At 49.9% G+C, this 24,498-nt stretch overlaps 1 protein-coding gene, 1 non-coding gene and 1 pseudogene across 3 annotated transcripts; all 3 read left to right on the top strand.

Annotated features, from left to right (window-relative positions):
* The first annotated feature begins 810 nt into the window (after positions 1-810).
* Positions 811-6,178, top strand: ELF3 (E74 like ETS transcription factor 3). 2 transcript variants are annotated; one of them, XM_010348866.3, is made up of 9 exons: positions 811-961; positions 1,430-1,557; positions 2,505-2,726; positions 2,894-2,986; positions 3,189-3,308; positions 3,497-3,586; positions 3,733-3,849; positions 4,367-4,562; positions 5,981-6,178. In XM_010348866.3, exons 2-9 carry the CDS (start codon positions 1,446-1,448, stop codon positions 6,093-6,095), a joined length of 1,065 nt encoding a protein of 354 aa, XP_010347168.1. In that variant the 5' UTR covers positions 811-961; positions 1,430-1,445; the 3' UTR covers positions 6,096-6,178. The 2 variants fall into 2 exon arrangements, with proteins under 2 accessions (XP_010347168.1, XP_003938327.1); XM_003938278.4 differs by having other exon boundaries at positions 1,387-1,557.
* Positions 6,179-15,650: 9,472 nt separating this feature from the next.
* On the top strand, positions 15,651-16,063 carry LOC101051012 (large ribosomal subunit protein eL32-like; annotated as a pseudogene).
* An 8,010-nt stretch (positions 16,064-24,073) lies between these two features.
* LOC120362892 (small nucleolar RNA SNORA17) lies at positions 24,074-24,202 on the top strand. The gene has a single exon (XR_005578684.1). It is a non-coding gene; the product is annotated as a small nucleolar RNA SNORA17 (small nucleolar RNA).
* The last annotated feature ends 296 nt before the right edge of the window (positions 24,203-24,498 follow it).

The following is a 24,498-nucleotide window of genomic DNA, read 5'->3' as shown; positions in this document are numbered from 1 at the left end:
ATTAAATGAGGTCCGGAGAGCAGGGATGAATTTATCAGTGTGGATTCTGGCAACTCTGGGAGGGAGGGCTTCAGCAGGTGCTGAGGGAAGAACTTTCAAGCAAAGCTGGGTCCTTCAGGAATGATTGTGGCAACCCTGATGCTCAGATGGAGTCCAGGCAGTTGACGGGAGTGAAGACCTTGCCAATAAGAGTGGATGCTGGAGAAGGAGCTCTTTGGTGGGGACCCGGGGCCGAGGCTGAGCTGGCACGCCCGGCCACCACCAATTAATCCATGGGTATTGCCCAGCCTTGAGCCTGGAGCGTCTCCCAGCTCCTGGCCAGAGTCCTGTGTGTTCTGGGAACAATCCCTACACCGAGTAACTCCTCTCCCTATTAGACCTCTTCGTCACCGAACCTCTGGAATTTAGGGGCCAGCAGCTTTCTTACCCAGGTCAGCCAGGGGTTCACGTTCTTCCCTCACTTGCCCTCCCCCTGTCTGGTATATCTCTAGCCTGACCCCTGGGAGGAATTTCCTGGGCCACAGGGCAGCCGAAAGCACAGACACCCACCCCAGCAACGTTCCCACCACCTGCCCAGGCCAGTGCCCTGTGCCCAACCCCAGAGGGTGCGGGATGACAGACTCCGACAATCATTAAACCAGCCGGGCCTGATTTCCCAGCACCGCCTGCTAAGATCCGGGCCAAGTGGCACTGAATATGCAAATCACCTGGGGCCAGGAGCCCAGTCTAAAGGCCAGGAAATCCCCTCTGTCCAATGAGCCACCAGCTCAGGTTACTGAAGAGGACGCACTATAAAGGCCTGAGCTCAGGGAGGAGCTCCCTCCAGGCTCTATTTAGAGCTGGGTAGGGGAGCGCAGCGGCCATACACCTCAGCGCTACCTGGCGGAACTGGATTTCTCTCCCGCCTGCGGCGTAAGCCTGCCTGCCGGCCTGCCTGCCACAGCCGGACTCCGCCACTCCGGTAGGATTCCCTGCTTGTCATTCCCTTGCCCAGCTCTTGGGAAAGTGCGGAGGGGTTCAGAGGATTTGCGGTTCTGAACCTGCGCACTCCAGTCTAGGATCTCGGAGCAGGAGCGTAGGTGTCCTGAGGGTTGAGGAACAGAGGGAGATTGTCTCTGGGAGGGCAGAATGGCCATGACGCTGCCAGCCTGTCTCCAGGGCCCCAGAGATCTGAAGAAGCAGGAAGGCCAGCAGCAGGCTCCTGCTGTCCTGCCCTGGTCTGAGATCTTGGAGCACTTCTTGAAGAGAGAGTGTCCGCAGAGTTACTCATCTTCCTGCCCCTTGGGGCTACTCTTGCCCAGAGTTGGGCAGAGCAGAGCAGCTGGGAGTGTAAGGAGAGGACCCTCGTCCCCTCACCAACATCATCCCCTCTCCCCCTACCCACAGGTAGCCTCATGGCTGCAACCTGTGACATTAGCAACATTTTCAGCAACTACTTCAGTGCTATGTACAGCTCGGATGACTCCACCCTGGCCTCTGTTCCCCCTGCTGCCACCTTTGGGGCCGATGACTTGGTGCTGACCCTGAGCAACCCCCAGATGTCATTGGAGGGTACAGGTGGGTCTCAGTGTGGTGGGATGGGGCATGGAGGGGGAGACAGATCCATCTAAGGGCCTGTTAGACAGTTGGGGGAATGGGTGGGGAGAAGGGTCTCTAGGCGAATTCCAGGGCTAGAGGCTGAGACTTAGTATTGAGGTGCTGGGATTTGTGGGGCTGTGACAGGCAGAGGGAGGTGTCGGATACCAGGACTAGGGTGTTGTGAATGCTACCTCCTGCCCCTACTCCAGGGAGAGCTCTGAGGGCTGAAGCGGGAATCCGCAGTGTGCACCAGGAATGGGGCTTTGTGGGTTGGGAGTGGTGGCTCACACCTGTAATCCCAGCACTCTGGGAGGCCCAAGTGATTGGATCATTTGAGTCAGGAGTTCGAGACCAGCCTGGCCAACATGGTGAAACCCCATCTCTACTAAAAATACAAAAATTAGCTGGTCGTGATGGCCTGTAATCCCAGCTACTTGGGAGGCTGAGGCAGGAGAATCTCTTGAGCCTGGGAGGTGGAGGTTGTCATGAGCTGAGATTTCACCATTGCACTCCAGCCTGGGCCACAGAGTGAGACCCTATTAAAAAAAAAAAAAAAAAGGGGGGGGGGCCGGGCACGGTGGCTCAAGCCTGTAATCCCAGCACTTTGGGAGGCCGAGGCGGGTGGATCACGAGGTCGAGAGATCGAGACCATCCTGGTCAACATGGTGAAACCCCGTCTCTACTAAAAATACAAAAAATTAGCTGGGCATGGTGGCATGTGCCTGTAATCCCAGCTACTCAGGAGGCTGAGGCAGGAGAATTGCTTGAACCCAGGAGGTGGAGGTTGCGGTGAGCCAAGATTGTGCCATTGCACTCCAGCCTGGGTAACAAGAGCGAAACTCTGTCTCAAAAAAAAAAAAAGGAACGGGGCTGTGAGGTCTGCCTCGCAGCCTGAGCTGAGCCTGTTGCCATGCTGGTTCTTGCAGAGAAGGCCAGCTGGTCGGGGGAACAGCCCCAGTTCTGGTCGAAGACGCAGGTTCTGGACTGGATCAGCTACCAAGTGGAGAAGAACAAGTACGATGCCAGCGCCATCGACTTCTCACGGTGTGACATGGACGGGGCCACCCTCTGCAGTTGTGCCCTTGAGGAGCTGCGTCTGGTCTTTGGGCCTCTAGGGGACCAACTCCATGCCCAGCTGCGAGACCTCAGTGAGTCCAGGCCCCTGGAGGCGGGGGAGCGGCTCCATATGTTGAGCCCAGTTGAGTTCAGTGTGGCTGTGGGCAGCCGGGAGCTCTGGGCCAGAGGCACAGCCCTAAAGAGCCCTTGAGGGAGGGATGAGGGGAGTGTGACGCTGTCTTCCTTCCTTCCTTGTCAGCTTCCAGCTCTTCTGATGAGCTCAGTTGGATCATTGAGCTGCTGGAGAAGGACGGCATGGCCTTCCAGGAGACCCTAGACCCAGTCCCTTTTGGTGAGAACCTGTTTTCTCCTTCCTTCCCCAGCCTGTCTTGTCCCATCCCTGCCCCTCCACAGAGTGCTAGAGATGACCTCCTCCCCAGACTTCTTCCTCCCTCAACTAGAAAAATCCAGCAGGTCATCAGACCCATGGGCAGCCTCACCCGTCCTAGTCCGGTCCCTTGAGCCCTCTCTGAGTTCTCACCTCCTTTTCCTAGACCAGGGCAGCCCCTTCGCCCAGGAGCTGCTGGACGACGGTCAGCAGGCCAGCCCCTACCATCCCAGCAGCTGTGGCGCAGGAGCCCCCTCCCCTGGGAGCTCTGATGTCTCCACCACAGGTGAGAGCCCCCTCTGGGTCAAAACTTCCCTTCCCCCAAGCGTCCCTGGTTCCCTCTGGCTCCCGGCACCAGTACTCGGACCCTCTGGCAGGAACAGGAACAGGCTGGGAAGGGTGTCCTGAGAGGCAGCAGCCTGGTTCAGCAGAGGGACTCACTGGCAAGGGACTCACTCTGACGCCACCCCCCAGGGACTGGTACTTGTCGGAGCTCCCACTCGTCAGACTCCGGTGGAAGCGACGTGGACCTGGATCCCACTGACAGCAAGCTCTTCCCCAGTGGTGAGTCGTGGGAGGTCACCAAGAGGGCGTCCCATTTGGGGGGACGCCCAGAGGGCCCAGCTCTTCCTGCAGGCTTTTCCTATAGAGGGGCTGCTCCCCCTAATTTCCCCCCTTGCCCTCCTTGACCTTCCACCCTGTCCCCACAGATGGCTTTCCTGACTGCCAGAAGGGGGATCCTAAGCACGGGAAGCGGAAACGAGGCCGGCCCCGCAAGCTGAGCAAGGAGTACTGGGACTGTCTCGAGGGCAAGAAGAGCAAGCACGGTGAGCTCCGGGGGCGCCTGGGTCTGCCCTGCGCTGAGGCTGAGCGGCTCCCTGGGGCACTGCGGGGCATCGTGGGTATTCCTTCCCCCGTTCTCTCTGGTCTCCCGCACGGCGTTGGTTAAGGCTGTGCACATGCTGGGGGCTCTATGGTATTGGTCACCACCTGATTGCAGAGCCTGGCTTGGTGGTCCTGGAGAGGAGGGGAAATAGGGTCCCTGTGGAGGCGCCTGGTACCAGAGTCCAGGTGTCCCGTCCACTGACTCTAGCTCTCTCTGCACTTGGCCACTGCCTGCCTTCTGGGACGCCTCAGTGATCTGAGGGAGCCGCTGGTGGGTGCTTAGGTGGGCTGAAGAGAAAGGCAGCCACTACAGTCCCCGCACAGAGGGCACGGCAGGTTCTCTGGAGGGGCCTGCTCCATGCCTGTGGCCAAGTCAGCGGTGCGCCGGGGCGGGCAGGGCCGGCTGGCCTTGGGTAAGAGGGGACACTGGACGGAAACTGATGGAAGCTGGCTTTGCAGCACCCAGAGGCACCCACCTATGGGAGTTCATCCGGGACATCCTCATCCACCCGGAGCTCAACGAGGGCCTCATGAAATGGGAGAATCGGCACGAAGGCGTTTTCAAGTTCCTGCGCTCCGAGGCTGTGGCCCAGCTGTGGGGCCAGAAGAAAAAGAACAGCAACATGACTTACGAGAAGCTGAGCCGGGCCATGAGGTGAGCTGCTGGCCAGGACCCTTGCGATGCGGCCGGACACGGGACAGGCGCTTACGGGCCCATCTCCCTCTTTCTGACTGCTCCTTGGCTTCATGCAGCAGGCTTGAGTCTGTGGAGTGAGGACAGCAGCAGAGTTGGCCTACTTTGTGGATTAAATGACAACACGGAGAAAGTATTAGCCTGGCAGACAGCAGACACAGTGCACTTGAGGGGGCGGGAGCTGTGCCCACCCCAGGGCCTGCCTTTCTCCTCGTTGAAGGAATTAAGTTGCTCTTCTCTGGCCTCAGTTTCGTCTAATGGCCAGGGGGAGACTAGGTCATCTTCAGCTCCCGTCCAGCCCTAAAATCATGTACTTTCTTCTTTTTTTTTCTTTTTACTTTCTTTTTTTTTTTTTTTTTTTTGAGACGGACTTTCGCTCTTATTACCCAGGCTGGAGTGCAATGGCGCGATCTCGGCTCACCGCAACCTCCGACTCCCGGGTTCAGGCAATTCTCCTGCCTCAGCCTCCTGAGTAGCTGGGATTACAGGCACGTGCCACCATGCCCAGCTAATTTTTTGTCTTTTTAGTAGAGACGGGGTTTCACCATGTTGACCAGAATGATCTCGATCTCTTGACCTCGTGATCCACCCGCCTCGGCCTCCCAAAGTGCTGGGATTACAGGCTTGAGCCACCGCGCCAGGCCTTTTTTTTTTTTTTTCTTTTTCTTTTTAAAATAGAGACAAGGGTCTCTATGTTGGCCGGCCAGTCTCAAATTCCTGGTCTCAAATGACTCCTACTTCGTCCTCCCAAAGTGCTGGGATTACAGGCATGAGCCACTGTGCCTGGCCTTTTTTCTTTTTTGAAAGAGGGTCTTGCTGCAGTGGTGCAATTTCAGCTTACCGCTACCTCCACCTCCCAGGTTCAAGTGATTCTCCTGCCTTAGCCTCCTGAGTAGCTAGGACTACAGGCTTGTGCCACCATGCCCAGCTAATTTTGTATTTTTAATAGAGATGGGGTTTCACCATGTTGGCCAGGCTGGTCTCAAACTCCTCACCTCAGGTGATCCGCCCGCTGTGGCCTTCCAAGGTGCTGGGATTATAGGCATGAGCCTTCGCGTCCAGCAGCCTGGCCTTAAAAATCATGTAATTTAATGATCAGACCCAAGTCATAGCCATAGGATACAAAGAACAAAGATACAAGGGCAGAGAGCCATGCATCCTGGCCACAGTTACAGGCCAGTGTAAGAACAGAGCAGACAGCTTCTGCTTGCGGGTGGGAAGAACAGAGGAGTTGAGTAAGTGTGAGTCAGACTCAGGTTAGTCAGGCTGAGACCCGTGGGCACGGGTCACCTAGGGGTAACGCGGGTCATGCGGGAGGGCTGGCCGTCTGGGGCCCGTTTCCTGCCGAAGCACCTCTGACCATCCTTCTCCCCACCCAGGTACTACTACAAACGGGAGATCCTGGAACGGGTGGATGGCCGTCGACTCGTCTACAAGTTTGGCAAAAACTCCAGTGGCTGGAAGGAGGAAGAGGTTCTCCAGAGTCGGAACTGAGGGTCGGAACTATAGCCGGGACCAAACTCATGGGCCACTCGAGGCCTGCAACCCCTCCCGGGAGGACAGGCAGGCCAGATGGCCCCTCCACTGGGGAATGCTCCCAGCTGTGCTGTGGAGAGAAGCTGAAGTTTCGGTGTACTGTCTGCCATCGTCCTGGGACTTGGAGACTGTGGCCTCAACTCCCCGACCTCCTCTTGGAATTACAAGCCCTGGGGTTTGAAGCTGACTCTATAGCTGCAAGCGTGTCTCCTTTTATCTGGTGCCTCCTCAAACCCAGACTAAACAGGGACGACACCTTCCTCCTGCAGACACCTGGACTGAGCCAGGGAGGCCTGGGGAGGCCCTAGGGGAGTACCGTGGTGGAGAAGACAGAGCAGGGGCTCCAGCACCTTCTTTCCGGACTAGCGTTCACCTCCCTGCTTGGTGCTTGGGCTCCACGGGCAGGGATCAGAGCACTCCCTAATTTATGTGCTATAAATATGTCAGATGTACATAGAGATCTATTTTTTCTAAAACATTCCCTTCCCACTCCTCTCCCACAGAGTGCTGGACTGTTCCAGGCCCTCCGGTGGGCTGATGCCGGGACCCTGAGGATGGGGATCCCGGCTCCTTTCTCCTGTGAATGGAGGCAGAGACCTCCAATAAAGTGCCTTCTGGGCTTTTTCTAACCTTTGTTTTAGCTACCTGTGTACTGAAATTTGGGCCTTTGGATGGAATATGGTCAAGAGGTTGGAGGGGAGGTGGATGAGGGTCTACCAGGCTGAGGGGGAGGGCACAGGCTGACGAAGAGGGGAGTAGCAGGTTCGGGCTTCCAGACAGGTGGGCTGGGGGCTGGGAGGCGAGCAAAGGAAGCAGGTGACGCTGCTGGAGAGCACCCACAAGACTTCATGCAAGGACATAAACTCAGGGAGTGGAGGTCAGGAGCATCCTGATGTCATAGCACTGCTCGGGTGACCTTGACCTTGATCAAGTCTGTCCTCTTTAGGACTGATTCTTCCTGTAAGGCTAGGGTTTGGACCTGATGTTCCCAAGATGTCTAGAATTGCATGGCTGTCCTTGTGGAACGGATGCTTTTACATTCCAGCCAAATGGGCTGTAAGCTGCATATCTGTCATATGAATCCCAGTATTTGAGTCTGACAAAATCAGAATTAGGATCTTGTAAAGGGGGAAAAAAATGGAGATAAGTACTTGTTGAGAAAGAATGAGAGAAGGAGTTATGTTTGGTGAAAGTACAGTCTTTCTCTCTCTCTCTTTTTTTTTTTTTTTTTTTTGAGACGGAGTTTCACTCATGTTACCCAGGCTGGAGTGCAATGACACGATCTCGGCTCACCACAACCTCCGCCTCCTGGGCTCAGGCAATTCTCCTGCCTCAGCCTCCTGAGTAGCTGGGATTACAGGCACGCACCACCATGCCCAGCTAATTTTTTGTATTTTTAGTAGAGACGGGATTTCACCTTGTTGACCAAGATGGTCTCGATCTCTTGACCTTGTGATCCACCCGCCTCGGCCTCCCAAAGTGCTGGGATTACAGGCTTGAGCCACCATGCCCGGCCCGTCTCTCTTTTTTAATAATTGCAACATTTACTCTAGATTTAGGAGGTACATACACAGGTTTATTGCATGGGTATAGTGTGTGGTGCTGAGCTTGGGATGCGAATGATCCTGTGGCGCAGGTATTGAGTATAGCACCCAGGGACAGTGTAGTCTCATGCCAGGCACTGTGCTGGCCCACGCTGCCTCGTTTAATCCTCCTCCGAGAAGAGAGGAGACACAGTATTCCCATTTGACATGTGGAAAGAGGTTCCAGGTGTGCCTTGATTCTGTCCTAAGATCTTCTCCTGGGAGCCTTTCCTGGTGTAGGGGTTCTATCCTCAATAGATGCCAGAACTGTTATTCTGTTTCCACAGTGATAATGCGTCTAGGTTTTAAGGAGAACAGTTCATTGTTGTTACTTATGAAGAATGCCTTCCAGGTGGAAAGTTCCTTGAGTCTGAGGCTTCACACTCCACAGAGCACATTCAAATCCCATTGGTGAGTTTGAAATACTGCTCCGTCATCTTGGCAATACCGACCGGATTATTGGCTGAAGTGATGTGGGTAAAGAAGGGATCTTAGGGAAATGAAAGCTTGTGTGTGGATGTCTGGAAATGTGGCTTGCTCTGGAGGAGCAAGAAATGGTGGGAAGGAGAGTGGAGAAATTGGCTGCAGAGAAAAGTAGGGTCATGAGAGAACCCGGAATCCTGGAGTCATTTTGGAAAAAGACTATTACTTACATTTCCCTTCTGAAGCGTGAGCCAGTTAGACAAAGTGGGTACAGGAAGGGGGTAGGTTTAGCCTCAGAAGCTGGGGAGGCTTTCACAACCACTTAGTCTAAAAATGACCCCATTCCTTGAAAATCATACATTAGACTCGGGGCTAATTTCCCTTGCCACAATACCTTGGGTCCTTGCACCCTTAAGAGAGGTGGCCCAGTGTGGCCTGAAGTCACCTAGCCAAGAAGTGTTGGAGGAGCCTCTGGAGGCCAGGCCAGCTGGTTTGGCCTCCCTCGACCCCCAGCCTCTTCAGCTCCTAACGGAGATCCTAGCAGGGAAGAGGGCTGGGAATGTGGCGCTCAGCCCCTTTATCCTCTTCTGGAGGGCTGGGGGCAGGCGCTGCCCACTGCGCGCTGACCTTTGTCCTGCCATTTGCAGTTTATGAGGCGCTTTCCTCATCCCATTATCTCATTTGATCCGCCCCACAGCTCTCTGAGGAGACTGGGCGTCCCCGTTTTACTGACGAGGCTATTGGCGGGCCGAGGTCACCGGCTGGGCTGGGTGAGAGCGGGGACCAGCTCGCTGCCCGCCTGCCCCCACGCTGCAGCTCGATGGGGCCGTCCGGGCAGGTGGCCTCTGCAGGGCAGCGCTGGACAGCCTGGGAGAGGGCAGCTCTGGGGGGGGGACGTCTTTCTCCCCAACGGTTCTCTCCCCTCTCACCTCTCAGGATGCTGCAGAGTCCTGGCACAGACCCCTGGGCTGGCCTCTGTGCTGCCCTCTCTGTCGGGCACCAGGCACTCTTCCCCTGACTCTCACCGGTCCAGGGCCCTCTGAGTGGACTCCTCCTAGCAGGAGATGGGCCCCGTCTCTCACCCACCTATGGTCAGGGTCCCCTCAGGTGCGTCCTGGTTGGGGGGTGGGGTTGGGGAGGAAGCCACAGGGCCAGGCTGTTTATATCCTGCCCTGCCGGAGCTGCTGGTCACCTCTTATCTGCTTCTGCGGGGTTGGGTGTGTCGCTGTGCAGGTCAGAGGGAGGTCACCCCTCCCGTGGTGTTTGGGTGTGCCTGAGGAGGGGCTGGGGTCAGCCTCCCGGGACAGTTCTGGCTTTTCCAACAGCCCCACCTGTCCCACCAATTCTTGGGAAATCTGGCTTCTCCTGGGGGAAGTAGGTGAAGGGGCCGCCTTTCTGCGGAGTCTGGTTTCAATCTGCCCTCGCACTGCAATTGTGTGTTTACACATCCCTCTCCCTCCGGGGCTGCGAGCACCTCTGGGCAAGCGCTGGGCTTACTCACCTGAGCACCTCGCACAGCGCCTGGCACAGAGGAGGTGCTCGATAAATATTTGTTAAATGGCCCCGTGACTCTCCCTGCCCTGGCCACCACCTCCCTCACATACCACGCACACACTCACACATGGGAACTAAAGTCACACACACACACACTTGCAAAGATAAATATTCACAAGTCCTCACACATGCCCCTGCACGCTCTGCAGACACCGCCTGCTCTCATGCACTCGCATGGACCCTATTCACAGCCTCACACACTTGCACACGCCGGCACACACGACACACTCCCACCTCAGTCTCACACAGCCAGCCACATCCTGGCCTGTTGTTTGCGCTACTCACCTCCGCCCTGGGGGCCCTTCTATGAAGCATTTCCTCACCTCCTCTTTGGCCCTTTTCCCCCACTGCCAGCGGGGTTCAGCCCTTGCCTCCAGTCAGGACAGGCCTCGTAATTTGCAGAGCCCAGTGCAAAGTGAAAGCTTGGGCCCTTTAAATAATTATTAGGCTGGGCATGGTGGCTCACACTTGTATTCCAGCACTTTGGGAGGCTGTGGCTGGTGTACCACCTGAGGTCAGGAGTTCGAGAACAGCCTGGCCAACATGTTGAAATCCCATCTCTACTAAAAATATAAAAATTAGCCAGGCGTGGTGGCATGTGCCTGTAATTCCAGCTACTCGGGAGGCTGATGCAGGAGAATCACTTGAACCTGGGAAGCAGAAGTTGCAGTGTGCGGAGATCACGCCATCGCCCTCCGGCCTGGGCAACAAGAGCAAAACTCCACCTCAAAAAAAAAATTTTTTTTTTGAAATGGCAACAACAGAGCACGCATCATGGAGGTGCGGTCCTCCTAGCGCGGGGCCTATAAGATCACTGCACAGGCCACACTTAGGAAGCCAGCCCTGCCTCCGTGTGCCGATGGCCTGTGACGGCTCCACTGAGCTACCCACCATCCTTCTACTGCAGATATGTTTGCCACAGTCACCAAAAAATCAACAAGTTGTCAAGTTTTTAAAAGCAGGAAAATTTTCACAGGAAAAAGTGTATTTGTGGCTTGTCCTTTAAAAAAATTGGCCGGGCAAGATAACTCACGCCTGAAATCCCAACACCAGCAGGCCAAGGCAGGAGGATCACTTGAGCCCAAGAGTTTAAGACCAGCCTGGGCAGCATAGGGAGACCCTGTCTCTACAAATAATTTTAAAAAATTAGCTAGGAGTGGTGGTGCATACCAGCTACTCAGGATCTGAGGCCCGAGGATCGCCTGAGCCTGGGAAGTCAAGGCTGCAGGAAGCTGTAGTCGCACGACCCCGCCTGGGCGTGATCGGTAACTCTGAGCAAGTTACCTTGTTTTTCTGAGCCTCAGTTTCCTCATCTACAGAATGAAGATTGTTCTACATCGAGTGCTTTGTCTTACAACTCACCAGTGAGACCTGGTCTAAAAAAAAATTAAAAATAGAAATAAATGTGAAAAACAGAATGAGACGATTTGGCGCAGTGAGTTGGCTCTCCCCGGACCACTGTCTGTCACGGCGGAGTCAGGCTGCTCCACGGAGTCTTGACTTTACCACCATGCCCACCATGCAGTACCTGTGTGACTCCAAAGGCACTCAGTTTTCAACGCCTGGTGGAACAAAATCTATGCCTCCCTCACCTACTGCTCCCAGACTGGGACCACGTTTTATATCCCCTCTACCTGGCAAAAGGATGGCTCGTTGAGCATGTTAGCAAGTGAATGAATGAAGTGGGTTGGGGGGACAGGAGAATGCTCGTGAGTAGGAACACCCAGCCAGCCCCTTCTACTATGAGGGCCTGGGATAGACACCAGAGTCCCCTGATACTTACGGGGAAGTACTGAGTTGTCTAACCTCCAAGACCATTGACTTTTAACCCAATTCAGTGCATGGCGTATCATGGGCCCTCATGCACACTGGACTATATCTGCATGGTCTTCTGGGCTGTGCATGGCTGCTGAACCTGGAGTGCCCAAAGATGCCACCACTGCCCAGCAGTCTTGTCCCATCCTCTCTCTCTGCTGAGGGAGGAGAGTTGGCAGAACTTCATTCTTCCATGAAATAGCTCTGCATGTATTTCCCTCTCAACCCGTCTTTTTACAAGAACAAGCACTTAAAATTAGCCCCTATACATAACTACCAGTGATCTGAGCACTCAATGCAGAACACTCTTTTTTTTTTTTTCTTTTTTGAGACGGAATCTCACTCTGTGGCACAGGCTGGAGTGCACTGGTGTATTCTCAGCTCACCACAACTTCCACCTCCTGGGATCAAGAGATTCTCCTGCCTCAGCCTCCTGAGTAGCTGGGACTACAGGTGCATGCCACCATGTCCAGCTAATTTTTGTATCTTTAGTAGAGATGGGGTTTCACTATGTTGGCCAGTCTGGTCTCAAAATCCTGACCTTGTGATCTGTCTGCCTCGGCCTCCCAAAGTGCTGGGATTACAGGTGTGAGCCACCGCATCCAGCTTATAACACTCTTCATTTCTTAGATGAGGAAACCGAAGCTCAGAAAAGGAAGGTAACTTGTTCAAAGTCACAAATCATGCTGACTTGGAGTCTGAGCTTCATGTTGACAGCTGACTGCTTACTGAGTACCTATTAGGTGCCAGGCAATGTGTCAAGTTATTGCTTTAGATACATCGTTTGTTCTCTCTGTGTTTCTTAACCATCTGCTGTGTGCCTGACTCCATGCAGGGTGCCGAAGACCCAGGAGGGAGAGTAGAAACCCTAGGCTAGGGCTGGGCGCAGTGGCTCAGGCCTGTAATCCCAGCACTTTGGGAGGCCCAGGTGGGTGCGTTACCCGAAGGCAGGAATTTAAGACCAGCCTGGCCAACATGGTGAAACCCTGGCTCTACTAAAAATACAAAAATCAGCTGGGCGTGGTGGCACGCACCTGTAGTCCCAGTTACCTGGGAGGCTGAGGCAGGAGAATCGCTTAAACCTGGGAGGCGGAGGTTGCAGTGAGCCAAGATTGTGCCACTGCATTCCAGCCTGGGCAACAGAGTAAGACTCCATCTCAAAAAAAGAAAAAAAGAGAGAAAGAAAGCCTAGGCTAGAGCCTAGGAAATTTCAAAGACAGCTATATAAATCTCTCAACAATGTAGAGGATGAGTGTCTCATTTCATAGATGAGCAAACTAAGGCTTCAGAGAGGTTAAGAAACAGGTTAAGCTCTCAGAGATAGTAGTAAGTTTAGGAAACCAGAGCTTGAAACCTGGCTTCGTTCTTCAGTTCCACAATTGATACTGCTTTGAGAGGTTCTGAGCAACCCAAATGTCTCTGCTACATGGATGCCTGAAATTCCATCATTAGATGTACAGCTTGGGAAATGCCCCATAGATATACAAGGTTGCCTGGGGTGGAGGGTGGATTCAATGAGCCTCGCTTTCCAGGGACCCTTGGATCCTGCAGTGAAGATGGGAAGTAAGTTTTCAGTTCTTGAGAACCTCATGGTGGCCAACCCTTTGGAGTGTTGCCCTCTCATTCTTATTCTTATCCTCCTTCTCCTCCTCCTCCTCCTCCTCCTCCTCCTCCTCCTCCTCCTCCTCTTCCTCCTCCTCCTCCTCCTCCTCCTCCTCCTCCTCCTCCTCCTCCTCCTCCTCCTCCTCCTCCTGCTACGTGCAGGGCTGGGCTGGGGCACTAGCAGCAGCAATTAGCCCAGCTCAGCCGCCCGTTACTGGAACCTGCATGTCAACTCTGGAGCTGATCCAGGAAACCACACCCAGTGTCCTGCATGACTCAACCTCACCTGCCCCCTCCACACCTGCCAGCCTTAGTGACCCAGGCCACAGTGCCAGGGGAAAGTCCCAGCATCCTTTGGTCGATCTTCATCTACTCCATGTGTTTGTAAGGCAAGCTGGGATTTAGAGTCTTTGTATCATAGACTTGATTCTGGGCTCATTTCTAGCCAGAAGAGAAGAGTCTAGTTTTCCAATCCCTAGCATGTTTCCAATCCCTGGAATGTTCCAGGCAGAGCAAATGCTAGGGATTGGAAAGCTAGACTCTATGGCAAATGCAGACAGATGTACCTCCTCTTCACTATCATCACTTGAAATGTGAGCAGCTTAAGGCCATGGGAGACATTATTTTTCATGCATCAAATTGGCAAAAGCTTTAAAAATGCCCCTGATGTCTAGAGCTGGTGAGGATATGAAGAAACTCCAGCTTGACATAAACCACTGGTCAAGGTGTGAATTGAGACACATTTCCTTTTTTTTTTTTTTTTTTTTTTGTTTGAGATGGAGTCTTGCTCTGTCGCCCGGGCTGGAGTGCAGTGATGCAATCTCAACTTACTATAACCTCTACCTTCCAGGTTCAAGCAACGCTCCTGCCTCAGCCTCTTGAGTAGCTGGGATTACAGGCACACCACCACAATGGCTGATTATTTTTTTCTTTTCTTTTTTTTTTTTTTTTGAGACGGAGTTTCGCTCTTGTTACCCAGGCTGGAGTGCAATGGCGCGATCTCGGCTCACCGCAACCTCCACCTCCTGGGTTCAGGCAATTCTCCTGTCTCAGCTTCCTGAGTAGCTGGGATTACAGGCACACGCCACCATGCCCAGCTAATTTTTTGTATTTTTAGTAGAGACGGGGTTTCACCATGTTGACCAGGTTCTGATTATTTTTTTCTTTTTTTGAGACAGAGTCTCACTCTGTCACCCAGGTTACAGTGCAATGGCTTGGTCTCAGCTCACTGCACCCTCTGCCTCCCAGGTTTAAGCGATTCTCCTGCCTCAGCCTCCAGAGTAGCTGGGACTAAAGGTGTGTGTCACCACACTCGGCTAATTTTTGTATTTTTAGTGGAGAAGAGGGTTTCACCATGTTGGCCAGACTGGTCTCAAACTTCTGACCCCAGGTGACCTGCCTTCCTCGGCCTCCCAAAGTGCTAGGGTTATAGATATGAGCCACCATGCCTGGCCGAGAAACGCTTTCTTTCTTTTTAACTTTTATTTTTATATATTTTTAAACAATTTTTTTTGAGATAGGTTCTCACGCTATCACCGAGGCTGGAGTGTAGTGGCATGATCATAGGTCACTGTAACTTTGAGCACCCCACAACCCCAGGGCCCAAGTAGTCCTCCCACCTTAGCCTCCCAAGTAGTCAGGACCACAGGCATGTGCCACCACACCCAGGTAATTTTTAAATTTTATATATATATATATATATATATATATTTTTTTTTTTTTTTTTTTTGAGATGGAGTTTCACTTTTGTTACCCAGGCTGGAGTGCAATGGCGCGATCTCGGCTCACAACAACCTCCGCCTTCTGGGTTCAGGCAATTCTCCTGCCTCAGCCTCCTGAGTAGCTGGGATTACAGGCACGAGCCACCATGCCCAGCTAATTTTTTGTGTTTTTAGTAGAGACGGGGGTTTCACCATGTTGATCAGGATGGTCTCGATCTCTTGACCTCGTGATCCACCCGCCTCGGCCTCCCAAAGTGCTGGGATTACAGGCTTGAGCCACCACGCCCGGCCTAATTTTTTTTTTAGGAGACAGGGTCTCGCTATGTTGCCCGGGCTGGAGTTCAGTGGCTATTCACAGGTGCGATCCCACTACTGATCAGCACAGGAGTTTTGACCTGCTCTGTTTCTGACCTGGGCCAGTTACCCCTCCTTAGGCAATCTGGTGGTCCCCCACTCCCAGGAGGTCACCATATTGATGCCAAACTTAGCGGGGACACCTAATCAGCATAATGTACTACAGCCCAGAACTCCCACGCTCAAGCGATCCTCCCACCTCAGCCTCCCGAGTAGCTGTGACTACAGGCATGTTCCACTGAGCCCGGCAATTTTATTTTATTTTTTAGAGACAGGAATCTCACTGTGTTGCCCGGGCTGGTCTTGAAATCCTGAACTCAAGCAATCCTCCTGCCTCAGCCTTCCAACGTGCTGGGATGACAAGTGCAAATGGGAGATACTTTCTAGAGAATGATTTCACAGATTTTTAAAAGCCTTAAAAAACATGCATATGTTGAGGTAGCAGCGATCTCCTCGGCATTATGGCTGCCCTTAGATCCCTTGTGAAACCCAAGATCGTCAAAAAGAGAACCAAGAAGTTCATCCGGCACCAGTCAGACTGATATGTCAAAATTAAGCGTAACTGGCAGAAACCCAGAGGTATTGACAACAGGGTTCATAGAAGGTTCAAGGGCCAGATCTTGATGCCTAACATTGGTTATGGGAGCAACAAGAAAACAAAGCACATGCTGCCCAGTGGCTTCCGGAAGTTCCTGGTCCACAACGTCAGGAAGCTGGAAGTGCTACTGATGTGCAACAAACCTTACTGTGCTGAGATTGCTCACAGTGTTTCCTCCAAGAACCGCAAAGCCATCGTGGAAAGAGCTGCCCAGCTGGCCATCAGAGTCACCAACCCCAATGCCAGGCTGCGCAGCAAAGAAAATGAGTAGACAGCTTATGTGCACATTTTGTGTTTAAATAAAACTGGCATCTTCCTTTAAAAAAATGCATATGTTTTTACACAGCAATTTAATGTCTAAGAATTTTTCCAAGAAAAATAATTGGGAAAGTGCACAAAGATATATGTACAAGGATGCTCATTGTGGTGGTGTTATAGTTGCAGACAAAATCTAGCAACCCAGTGTCAACCAAAAGGGGATTGGTGGCTGCTCTACCTATGGAGTAGCCATTCTTTTATTTCTTTACTTTCTTAATAAACTTCCTTTCACTTAAAAAAACAAAATGCCGGGTGCGGTGGCTCACACCCCTAATCCCAGCACTTTGGGAGGCCGAGGCAGGCAGATCACAAGGTCGAGAGATGGAAACCATCTTGGCCAACATGGGGAAACTCCATCTCTACTAAAAATACAAAAATTGGGCCGGGCGCGGTGGCTCAAGCCTGTAATCCCAGCACTTTGGGAGGCCGAGGTGGGTAGATCACGAGGTCAAGAGATCGAGACCGTCCTGGTCAACATTGTGAAACCCCGTCTCTACTAAAAATACAAAAAATTAGCTGGGCATGGTGGTGCATGCTTGTAATCCCAGCTACTCAGGAGGCTGAGGCAGGAGAATTGCCTGAACCCAGGAGGCGGAGGTTGCGGTGAGCCGAGATCGCGCCATTGCACTCCAGCCTGGGTAACAAGAGCGAAACTCCATCTCAAAAATATAAATAAATAAATAAATAAATAAATAAATAGGGTTGTGGTGGCTCAAGGCTGTAATCTCAGTTCTTTGGGAGGTTGAGGCAGGAGGATCACTTGAGCCCAGTTTGAGACCAGTCTGGGTACATAGCAAGACACCATTTATAAAAATATAAATACATACAAATCTATAAGTACATTTTTAAAGAGAAGATTGTTGAAATAAACTACAATAGAGATATTTATTCAAATACTAGGCAGTCATTAAAGTGATGCTGTGGAGCTATATTTATTGACAGGTAGCATTGTCCATGATATATTATTAAGTGAAAAAGGGTAGGTTTGTACTCATGATTCTACTTGGTAAAATGTTAGTGGTTATCTCTGGGTGGTATATATTTTCTGAGAAAAGTTAAACAGGGCATATGTTATCATAAAAAAATGAGCTATTTTCCATTTTGGAAAAAAATAAAGCATCAGTGGGACAGAAGAAAAGCTTCCAAAGGCTGTTACTTACGTCTCTACAACACCTTAAAAAGTGTCTCCAGGGCCAGGCTTGGTGGCTTATACCTGTCATTCCAACACTTTGAGAGGCCAAGTGAGAGCCAGGAGTTCAAGACCAGCCTAAGCAACAAAGTGAGACCCTATCTCTACAGAATAAAAAAAAAATTAATGTTTCCGGAGACATTTCTTCCTCTTAGTTACTCAGAGAAAAGAATTATTCCTTTCAATTTGGCAAGAAACTTGTGACTCTGAAAGATTAAAACTTTGTCCAAATATTCACAGCAAACTGTAGTGTTTTTTAAATTTATTCCTTCTTTTCTCAGCTGTTTTCAGTCTACTAGTGAGCCCATTGAAGACAGCCTTTATCTCATTTCCATTTGTTTGTTGTTGTTTTTTATTTTAAATTTTTGACAGTGTCTCGCTCTGTTGCCTAAGCCGGAGTGCAGTGGCACAATCTCAGCCAACTGCAACCTCTGCCTCCCGTATTCAAGCAATTCTCATGCCTCATCTTCCTGAGTAGCTGGGATTACAGGCACCCACACCATGTCCAGCTAATTTTTGTATTTTTATTTTATTTTATTTTATGTTGAGACAGAGTCTCACTGTGTCACCCATGCTCCAATGCAGTGGTGCGATCTTAGCCCTCTGCAGCCTTCACTTCCCAGGTTCAAGTGATTCTCCTGCCTCAGTTTGCAGAGTAGCTGGGATTACAGGCATGCACCACCACGCCCAACTAATTTTTGTATTTTTTAGTGGACGTGGGATTTCATCATGTTCATCAGACTGGTCTCAAACTCCTGACCTTAAGTGATCCACCCTCCTTGGCCTCCCAAAGTGCTGGGATTACAGGCATGAGCCACCTGTACCCAGCCATCTTTGAATTTTTGTGTGTGTCTCAGAATTTTTTATTAAGTGTTAGACTTTTTTTTTTTTTTTTTTTTAAGACAGTGTCTCACTTTGTTGCCCAGGCTGGAGTGCAGTGGTGTGCAATCTTGGCTCACTGCAACCTCTGCCTCCCAGCCTCAAGCAATCCTCCCACTTCAGCCTCAGTAGTGGAAATCACAGACATGCACCACCATGCCCAGCTAATTTTTTGTATTTTTGGTAGAGGCAGGGTTTTGGCATGTTGCCCGGGCTGGTCTTAAACTCCTGAGCTCAGGAAATCCACTGGCCTTGCCTCCCAAAGTGCTGGGATTACAGTCATGAGTCACCAAGCCAGGCCAGATGCTGGAGATTTTATGTAGAACAGAAACTATTTAATTTCTAGTGACGTATTCTCCAGATATACTTTCATATTGGTACAAGGATAGTCATTGCAGTATTTTTCAGAAAATATTTATTTGTATTTGATACAAATAAAAAATAAGACATTTGGCCAGGTGTGGTGTCTCATGACTGTAATACCAGCACTTTGAGAGTCTGAGGTAGAGGATTACTTGAGGCCAGAAGTTCGAGACCAGTCTGGCCAACATTGCAAAACCTGCCTCTACAAAAAATACACAAAATTAGCCAGGCATAGTGGCATGAGCCTATGGTCCCAGCTACTTGGGAGGCTGAGTGAGAGGATCACTTGAGCCCAGGAGGCAGAGGTTGTCGTGAGCCAAGATCACATACTGCACTCCAGCTTGTGTGACAGAGCCAGACCCTGTTCCAAAAAAAAAAAAAAAAGAGAGAGAAGAAGAAATCATTCTAGGCCAGGCGTGGTGACTCATGCCTGTAATCCCAGCACTTTGGGAGGCTGAGGCAGGCAGATCACCTGAAGTTGGAAGTTCAAGACCAGCCTGACAAACATGGAGAAACCCCGTCTCTACCAAAAATACAAAATTAGCCAGGTGTCGTGGCACGTGCCTGTAATCCTAGCTACTTGGAAGCCTGAGGCAGAATTGCTTGAACCTGGGAGGCAGAGGTTGCAGTGGGCTGAGATCACACCACTGTACTCCAGCCTGGGCAACAGAGGGAGACTCCCTCTCAAAAAAAAAAAAAAAAAAAAAAAAAAAGTCATTCTATTAAGTTGTCCTAGGTGTCAGATGTTGTTAGTGTTTTACAGATGCAAACTGAATCCTCACAACTGCCTTTTGATATGGGTCTATGTCATTTCCATTTTGTTGATGAGAAAACTAAGGCACAAAGAATGTCAGTCAGTTGCTCAAGATTTCACAGCTAGTAAATTGTGAGCCAGTACTCAGATTCAAGCAGTCTGATTTCAGAGCTTATGCCTCAATCTTATGCACGATGCCTAAATCTCTGCTAATAGAGAAGTAGTTAAAAAATTACAGTGCACTGAAAAAAATAGGTGATTCTGCATGAATTTATGTGGATTAATCTCCAAAACAGAGTAAGTGAAAAAAGGAGATGTAGAGCAGTGTACATAGTTTACTGTGTGTGTATGTGTGAGTGACAAAAAGGAGAGAATCTCTGGAAGGAAACAAAAAAAAACCTGTTGAATTGCGTTACTTCTGGAATAGAAATGGAAGTCAGAGGAGCGCTGAACGTGAGTGAGTCTCCTTCTCACTAGAAGGAGACTTTTTATAATAGAACCTATGGGACTATTTGAATTTTTTGCCATAGAAAAGTATTTTTAATGGTTTTAGCATTTTTGGAAGTTTTTTTGAGATGGAGTTTCACTCTTGTTGCCCAGGCTGGAGTGCAATTGTGCGATCTTGGCTGGTTACAACCTCCACCTACTGGGTTCAAGCAATTCGCCTTCCTCAGCCTCCTGAGTAGCTGGAATTACAGGCATGTGCCACCATGCCTGGCTAATTCTGTGTCTTTAGTAGAGGTGGGGTTTCACCATGTTGGTCAGGCTGGCCTCAAACTCCCAACCTCAGGTAATTTGCCCACCTTGGCCACCCAAAGTGCTGGGATTACAGGCGTGAGCCACCGTGCCCAGCGCTTTTAGCAATTTTTAAGACAGTATTCAGGCCAGGTGCGGTGACTCACACCTTTAATCCCAGCACTTTGGGGAGCTGAGGTGGGCGGATCACAAGGTCAGGAGTTCGAGACCAGCGTGGCCAACAGGGTGAAAACAAAAATACAAATATTAACTGGATGTGGCGGCACATGCCTGTAGTCCCAGCTACTCAGGAGGCTGAGGCGGGAGAATGGATTGAACCCAGGAGGCGTAGGCTGTAGTGAGCTGAAATCGTGCCACTGCACTCCAGCCTGGGTGACAGAGCAAGACTCTGCCTCAAAATAAATAAACAAATATAAAACAGTATTTCATTAACCTCACAACAATTGTATGAGGTAGAAATGCTGATCTTCAATACACAACTGAGTAAAAGAAAATTTAATAAAGTTACATGACTTTTCTACAAGGGTACAAACTTTAGGTGATAGAACCAGGATTTGAAGCTAGTATCTGACCCAAGTCCAGAGTTTATCCCAAATGCTGCGTTATCTTGATGCGTTTGTCTTCACTCATCCATTCCTTCATTCAAAAAACACCTATTACACAACTATCCTGTGATTATCTTTGGAGACCTTAAAGTTACTTAACATTCTCTCAAAGGGTATGAACACATGACCATTTCTCTCTCATCCCACACTAACAAAAATGAAATATTTATTAACAATATTGACAAGGGTGTGGGGAGATTGGCACCATCTTCCATTGCTAGTAGACGATGGCACGTTCAGCGCTCCTAGAGAATAAGTGGCCGAAGCTTTAAAAATGTACAAGTCCCCAACCCAAGTATTCAACATTAGGGATATATTTTAAGCAGATAATCAGATAAGTGTACAGAGGTGTATCTACATGGAGAGTCATAGCATCTTGGTAACAATCAAAATGTCTCCCAGTGCTTTGGGAGCTCAAGGTGAGAGGATTGCTTGAGCCCTGGAGTCTGAGACCAGCCTGGACAAAGTGTATGACCCCATTTCCATTTTTAAAAAATCTAGCCAGGCGCGGTGGCTCAAGCCTGTAATCCCAGCACTTTGGGAGGCCGAGGCGGGTGGATCACGAGGTCGAAAGATCGAGACTATCCTGGTCAACATGGTGAAACCCCGTCTCTACTAAAAATACAAAAAAACTAGCTGGGCGTGGTGGTGCATGCCTGTAATCCCAGCTACTTAGGAGGCTGAGGCAGGAGAATTGCCTGAGCCCAGGAGGTGGAGGTTGCGGTGAGCTGAGATCGCGCCATTGCACTCCAGCCTGGGTAACAAGAGCGAAACTCCGTCTCAACAACAAAAAAAAAAAAAAAAAAAAAAATCTAAAGAAAGGGAATCTGTTGAATAAATTGTCCTAGCCATAAAATGAAACACTATTCAGTCATTATAAATAATGATCTGTGAGTAATGAATGACATGGGATATTGTTAATGACATTCCATACTGTCAAGTGAAAAAGGCTGATTGCAAAACACCATGCACAGTATTTCTCAATTTTGATTTTAAAATGTAGAAATAGGCCGGGTGGGGTGGCTCAAGCCTGTAATCCCAGCACTTTGGGAGGCCGAGGCAGGTGGATCACAAGGTCAAGAGATCGAGACCATCCTGGTCAACATGGTGAAATGCCGTCTCTACTAAAAATACAAAACATTAGATGGGCATGGTGGCGTGTGCCTGTAATCCCAGCTACCCAGGAGGCTGAGGCAGGAGAATTGCCTGAACCCAGGAGGCGGAGGTTGTGGTGAGCCGAGATCGCGCCATTGCACTGCAGCCTGGGTAACAAGAGTGAAACTCCGTCTCAAAAAAAAAAAAAATAAAAAATAAAAAATAAATAAAATAAAATGTAGAAATAACTATGGGTATATGAGTGCATAGAAAATAGTCTGGGGTTAGGCAAGGTGGCTCAAGCCTGTAATTGTAGCATTTGGGGAGGCCAAGGAAGGCAGTCAAGAGTTCGAGACCAGCCTGGCCAACGAGGTGAAACCTCATCTCTACTAAAAATACAAAAATTAGCTGGGTATGTGATGTATACCTGAAATCCCAGCTACTCTGGAGGCTGAGGCAGGAGAATGGCTTAAACCTGGGAGGCAGAGTGGGTGGAGATTGCAACACCGCACTCCAGCCTGGACAACAGAGCGAGACTCCATCTCAAAGAAAAAAAAAAAGAAAAAGAAAGTCAGGGAGGATGTATATCAGCTTAATAACAACAACTACATTTGGACAATGACATGATGCATAATTTTTACTTTTGTTTTTATGTCTTTCCATGTTGACTAAATTTTCTTTTACAAAAAGCCTGTATTTCTGTTAAAATAAAAAAGAGGACATCGCGTAGGATGTAGTCAGAAGGGAAAAAAAGAAGAAGGAAATGCTTCCAGGCTGGGCGTGGTGGCTCACGTTTGTAATCCCAGCACTTTGGGAGGCCGAGGCAGGCAGATCACGAGGTCAGGAGTTCTAGACCAGCCTGTCCAATATGGTGAAACCCCATTTCAGTTAAAAAAAAACACCACAAAACTTGGCCAGGCGTGGTGGCTCACACCTGTAACCCAAGCACTTTGGAGGCCAAGCTGGGCGGATCACCTGAGGTCGGGAGTTCAAGACCAGCCTGACCAACATGGTGAAAGCCTGTCTTTATTAAAAAAAAAAAAAAAAAAAATACAAAACTTAGCCAGACATGGTGGCTCATGCCTATAGTACCAGCTACTTGGGAGGCTGAGGCAGGAGAATCGCTTGAACCCAGGAAGTGGAGGTTGCAGTGAGCCGAGATCGTGCAATTGCACTCCAGTCTGGGTGACAGAGTGAGACTCTGTCTCAAAAAAAAAAAAAAAAAAGGAAAAGGCTTTCTTCTTTTTGAAAAATAAACAGTAAATTCAAAAAAAGTGAAATAAACAACATATCTATATTTGGAACAAGTTAACCAAAGTATGACTCATCTATTTCCAATATGGAATACTATGCCTTCATTAAGAATGATGATTCATTGAAGAATCTGCTTTGTGCCAGGCATTGATGATATAAAAGAAACCAAGACAAGGACTCTCCCCTCTTGAAGTTATATGAGTAAACAGACGCTTAACACATAATGGGAATAATTGTATGACAAAGTATATATAGTGACATTGAAACCACAGAGAAGAACACAGACTCTGGAAGCAGGTGCGTGTGTGTTCCAGGAAGATGAGGAACTCACTGGGGCACAGAGATGGGGGTCACCTAGGCAGAAAGAACATCACGTGCAAAGGTCAAGATGCATGAAATGTTACGAATTAAACAGAGGACGGTAAGAAATTGAATAGGATAGGAGCCTAGCATTCCGGGCAAGCGTGGCCAGAAATGAGGCTGAGAGATTTGTAGATCATGAAATGTAGGGTAAAAGAGTCTAATGTCTCACTGATGGCAACGTGGAGGGTAGCATGATGGGAGAGTATTGAAGAAAGGGTTTCACCCAGAAAGCTGTTACAGTTCCCATGAAAAGGGGATGAGTAGCAGTGGTGACAGAGGAGATGAGGACTGGGGTGGAGCAAGGGGTCAGGAGACATTACAGTCCTAAGGGCAGGACTTGTGAGAGGTGAAGGGGAGGGCAGAGTCAAGGTAACAGAGAGTCTGACGTGTGGCTGGGTGGACCAGCTCCCGTCTTCAGGAGGAATTGCAGCTTAGGGGCTGGAGATGCTGATCTGATCACTGCACTTTGAGGGGCCTGAGATGTTCTGTAGGCACATGTTCAGGAGGGAGGCTTGGATCAACAAGTAGATTTTAGGGTCATAAAGCATTTAAATGATGGCTGACTTCAATAGTTTGAACTTAAAGTCTACACATGGGAAAAATGTGTAGAAAAATACAATGGAGGCCGGGGCGGTAGCTCACACCTGTAATCCCAGCACTTTGGGAGGCCAAAGTGGGCGTTCTACCTGAGGTAGGGAGTTCAAGACCAGCCTGCCCAACATGGAGAAACCTCGTCTCTACTAAAAATACAAAATTATTGGGGCAGAGAGAAAGTGACGATTTCTACACTCAGTGCTCCGGGGCCAGTGAGCACTGGGAATGGTTTATAGCCTGACATTACAAAAAAACAAACAAACAAACAAAAATACAAAATTAGCCAGGCATGGTGGTGCATGCCTATAATCCCAGCTACTTGGGAGGCTGAGGCAGGAGAATTACTTGAACCTGGAGGCAGAGGTTGCCGTGAGCTGAGATGGTGCCATTGCATTCTGAGAGGAGTGATGCAACAAGACCGAAACTCCATCTCAAAAAAAAAAAACGAAAACAAAAAACAGGGGAAAACAGTGCAGGGAGAGAGCTTCTGTATGTTTAGGGGCTAAATGGAGAAAGAAGGGCTAGTCGATTGAGAAGATGA

This window comes from Saimiri boliviensis, chromosome 14, assembly GCF_048565385.1.
Source record: "Saimiri boliviensis isolate mSaiBol1 chromosome 14, mSaiBol1.pri, whole genome shotgun sequence".
Classification (NCBI taxonomy): domain Eukaryota; kingdom Metazoa; phylum Chordata; class Mammalia; order Primates; family Cebidae; genus Saimiri; species Saimiri boliviensis.
Note: the sequence above shows the minus strand (reverse complement) of the source record. Positions and strands in the feature narration are given on the sequence as shown.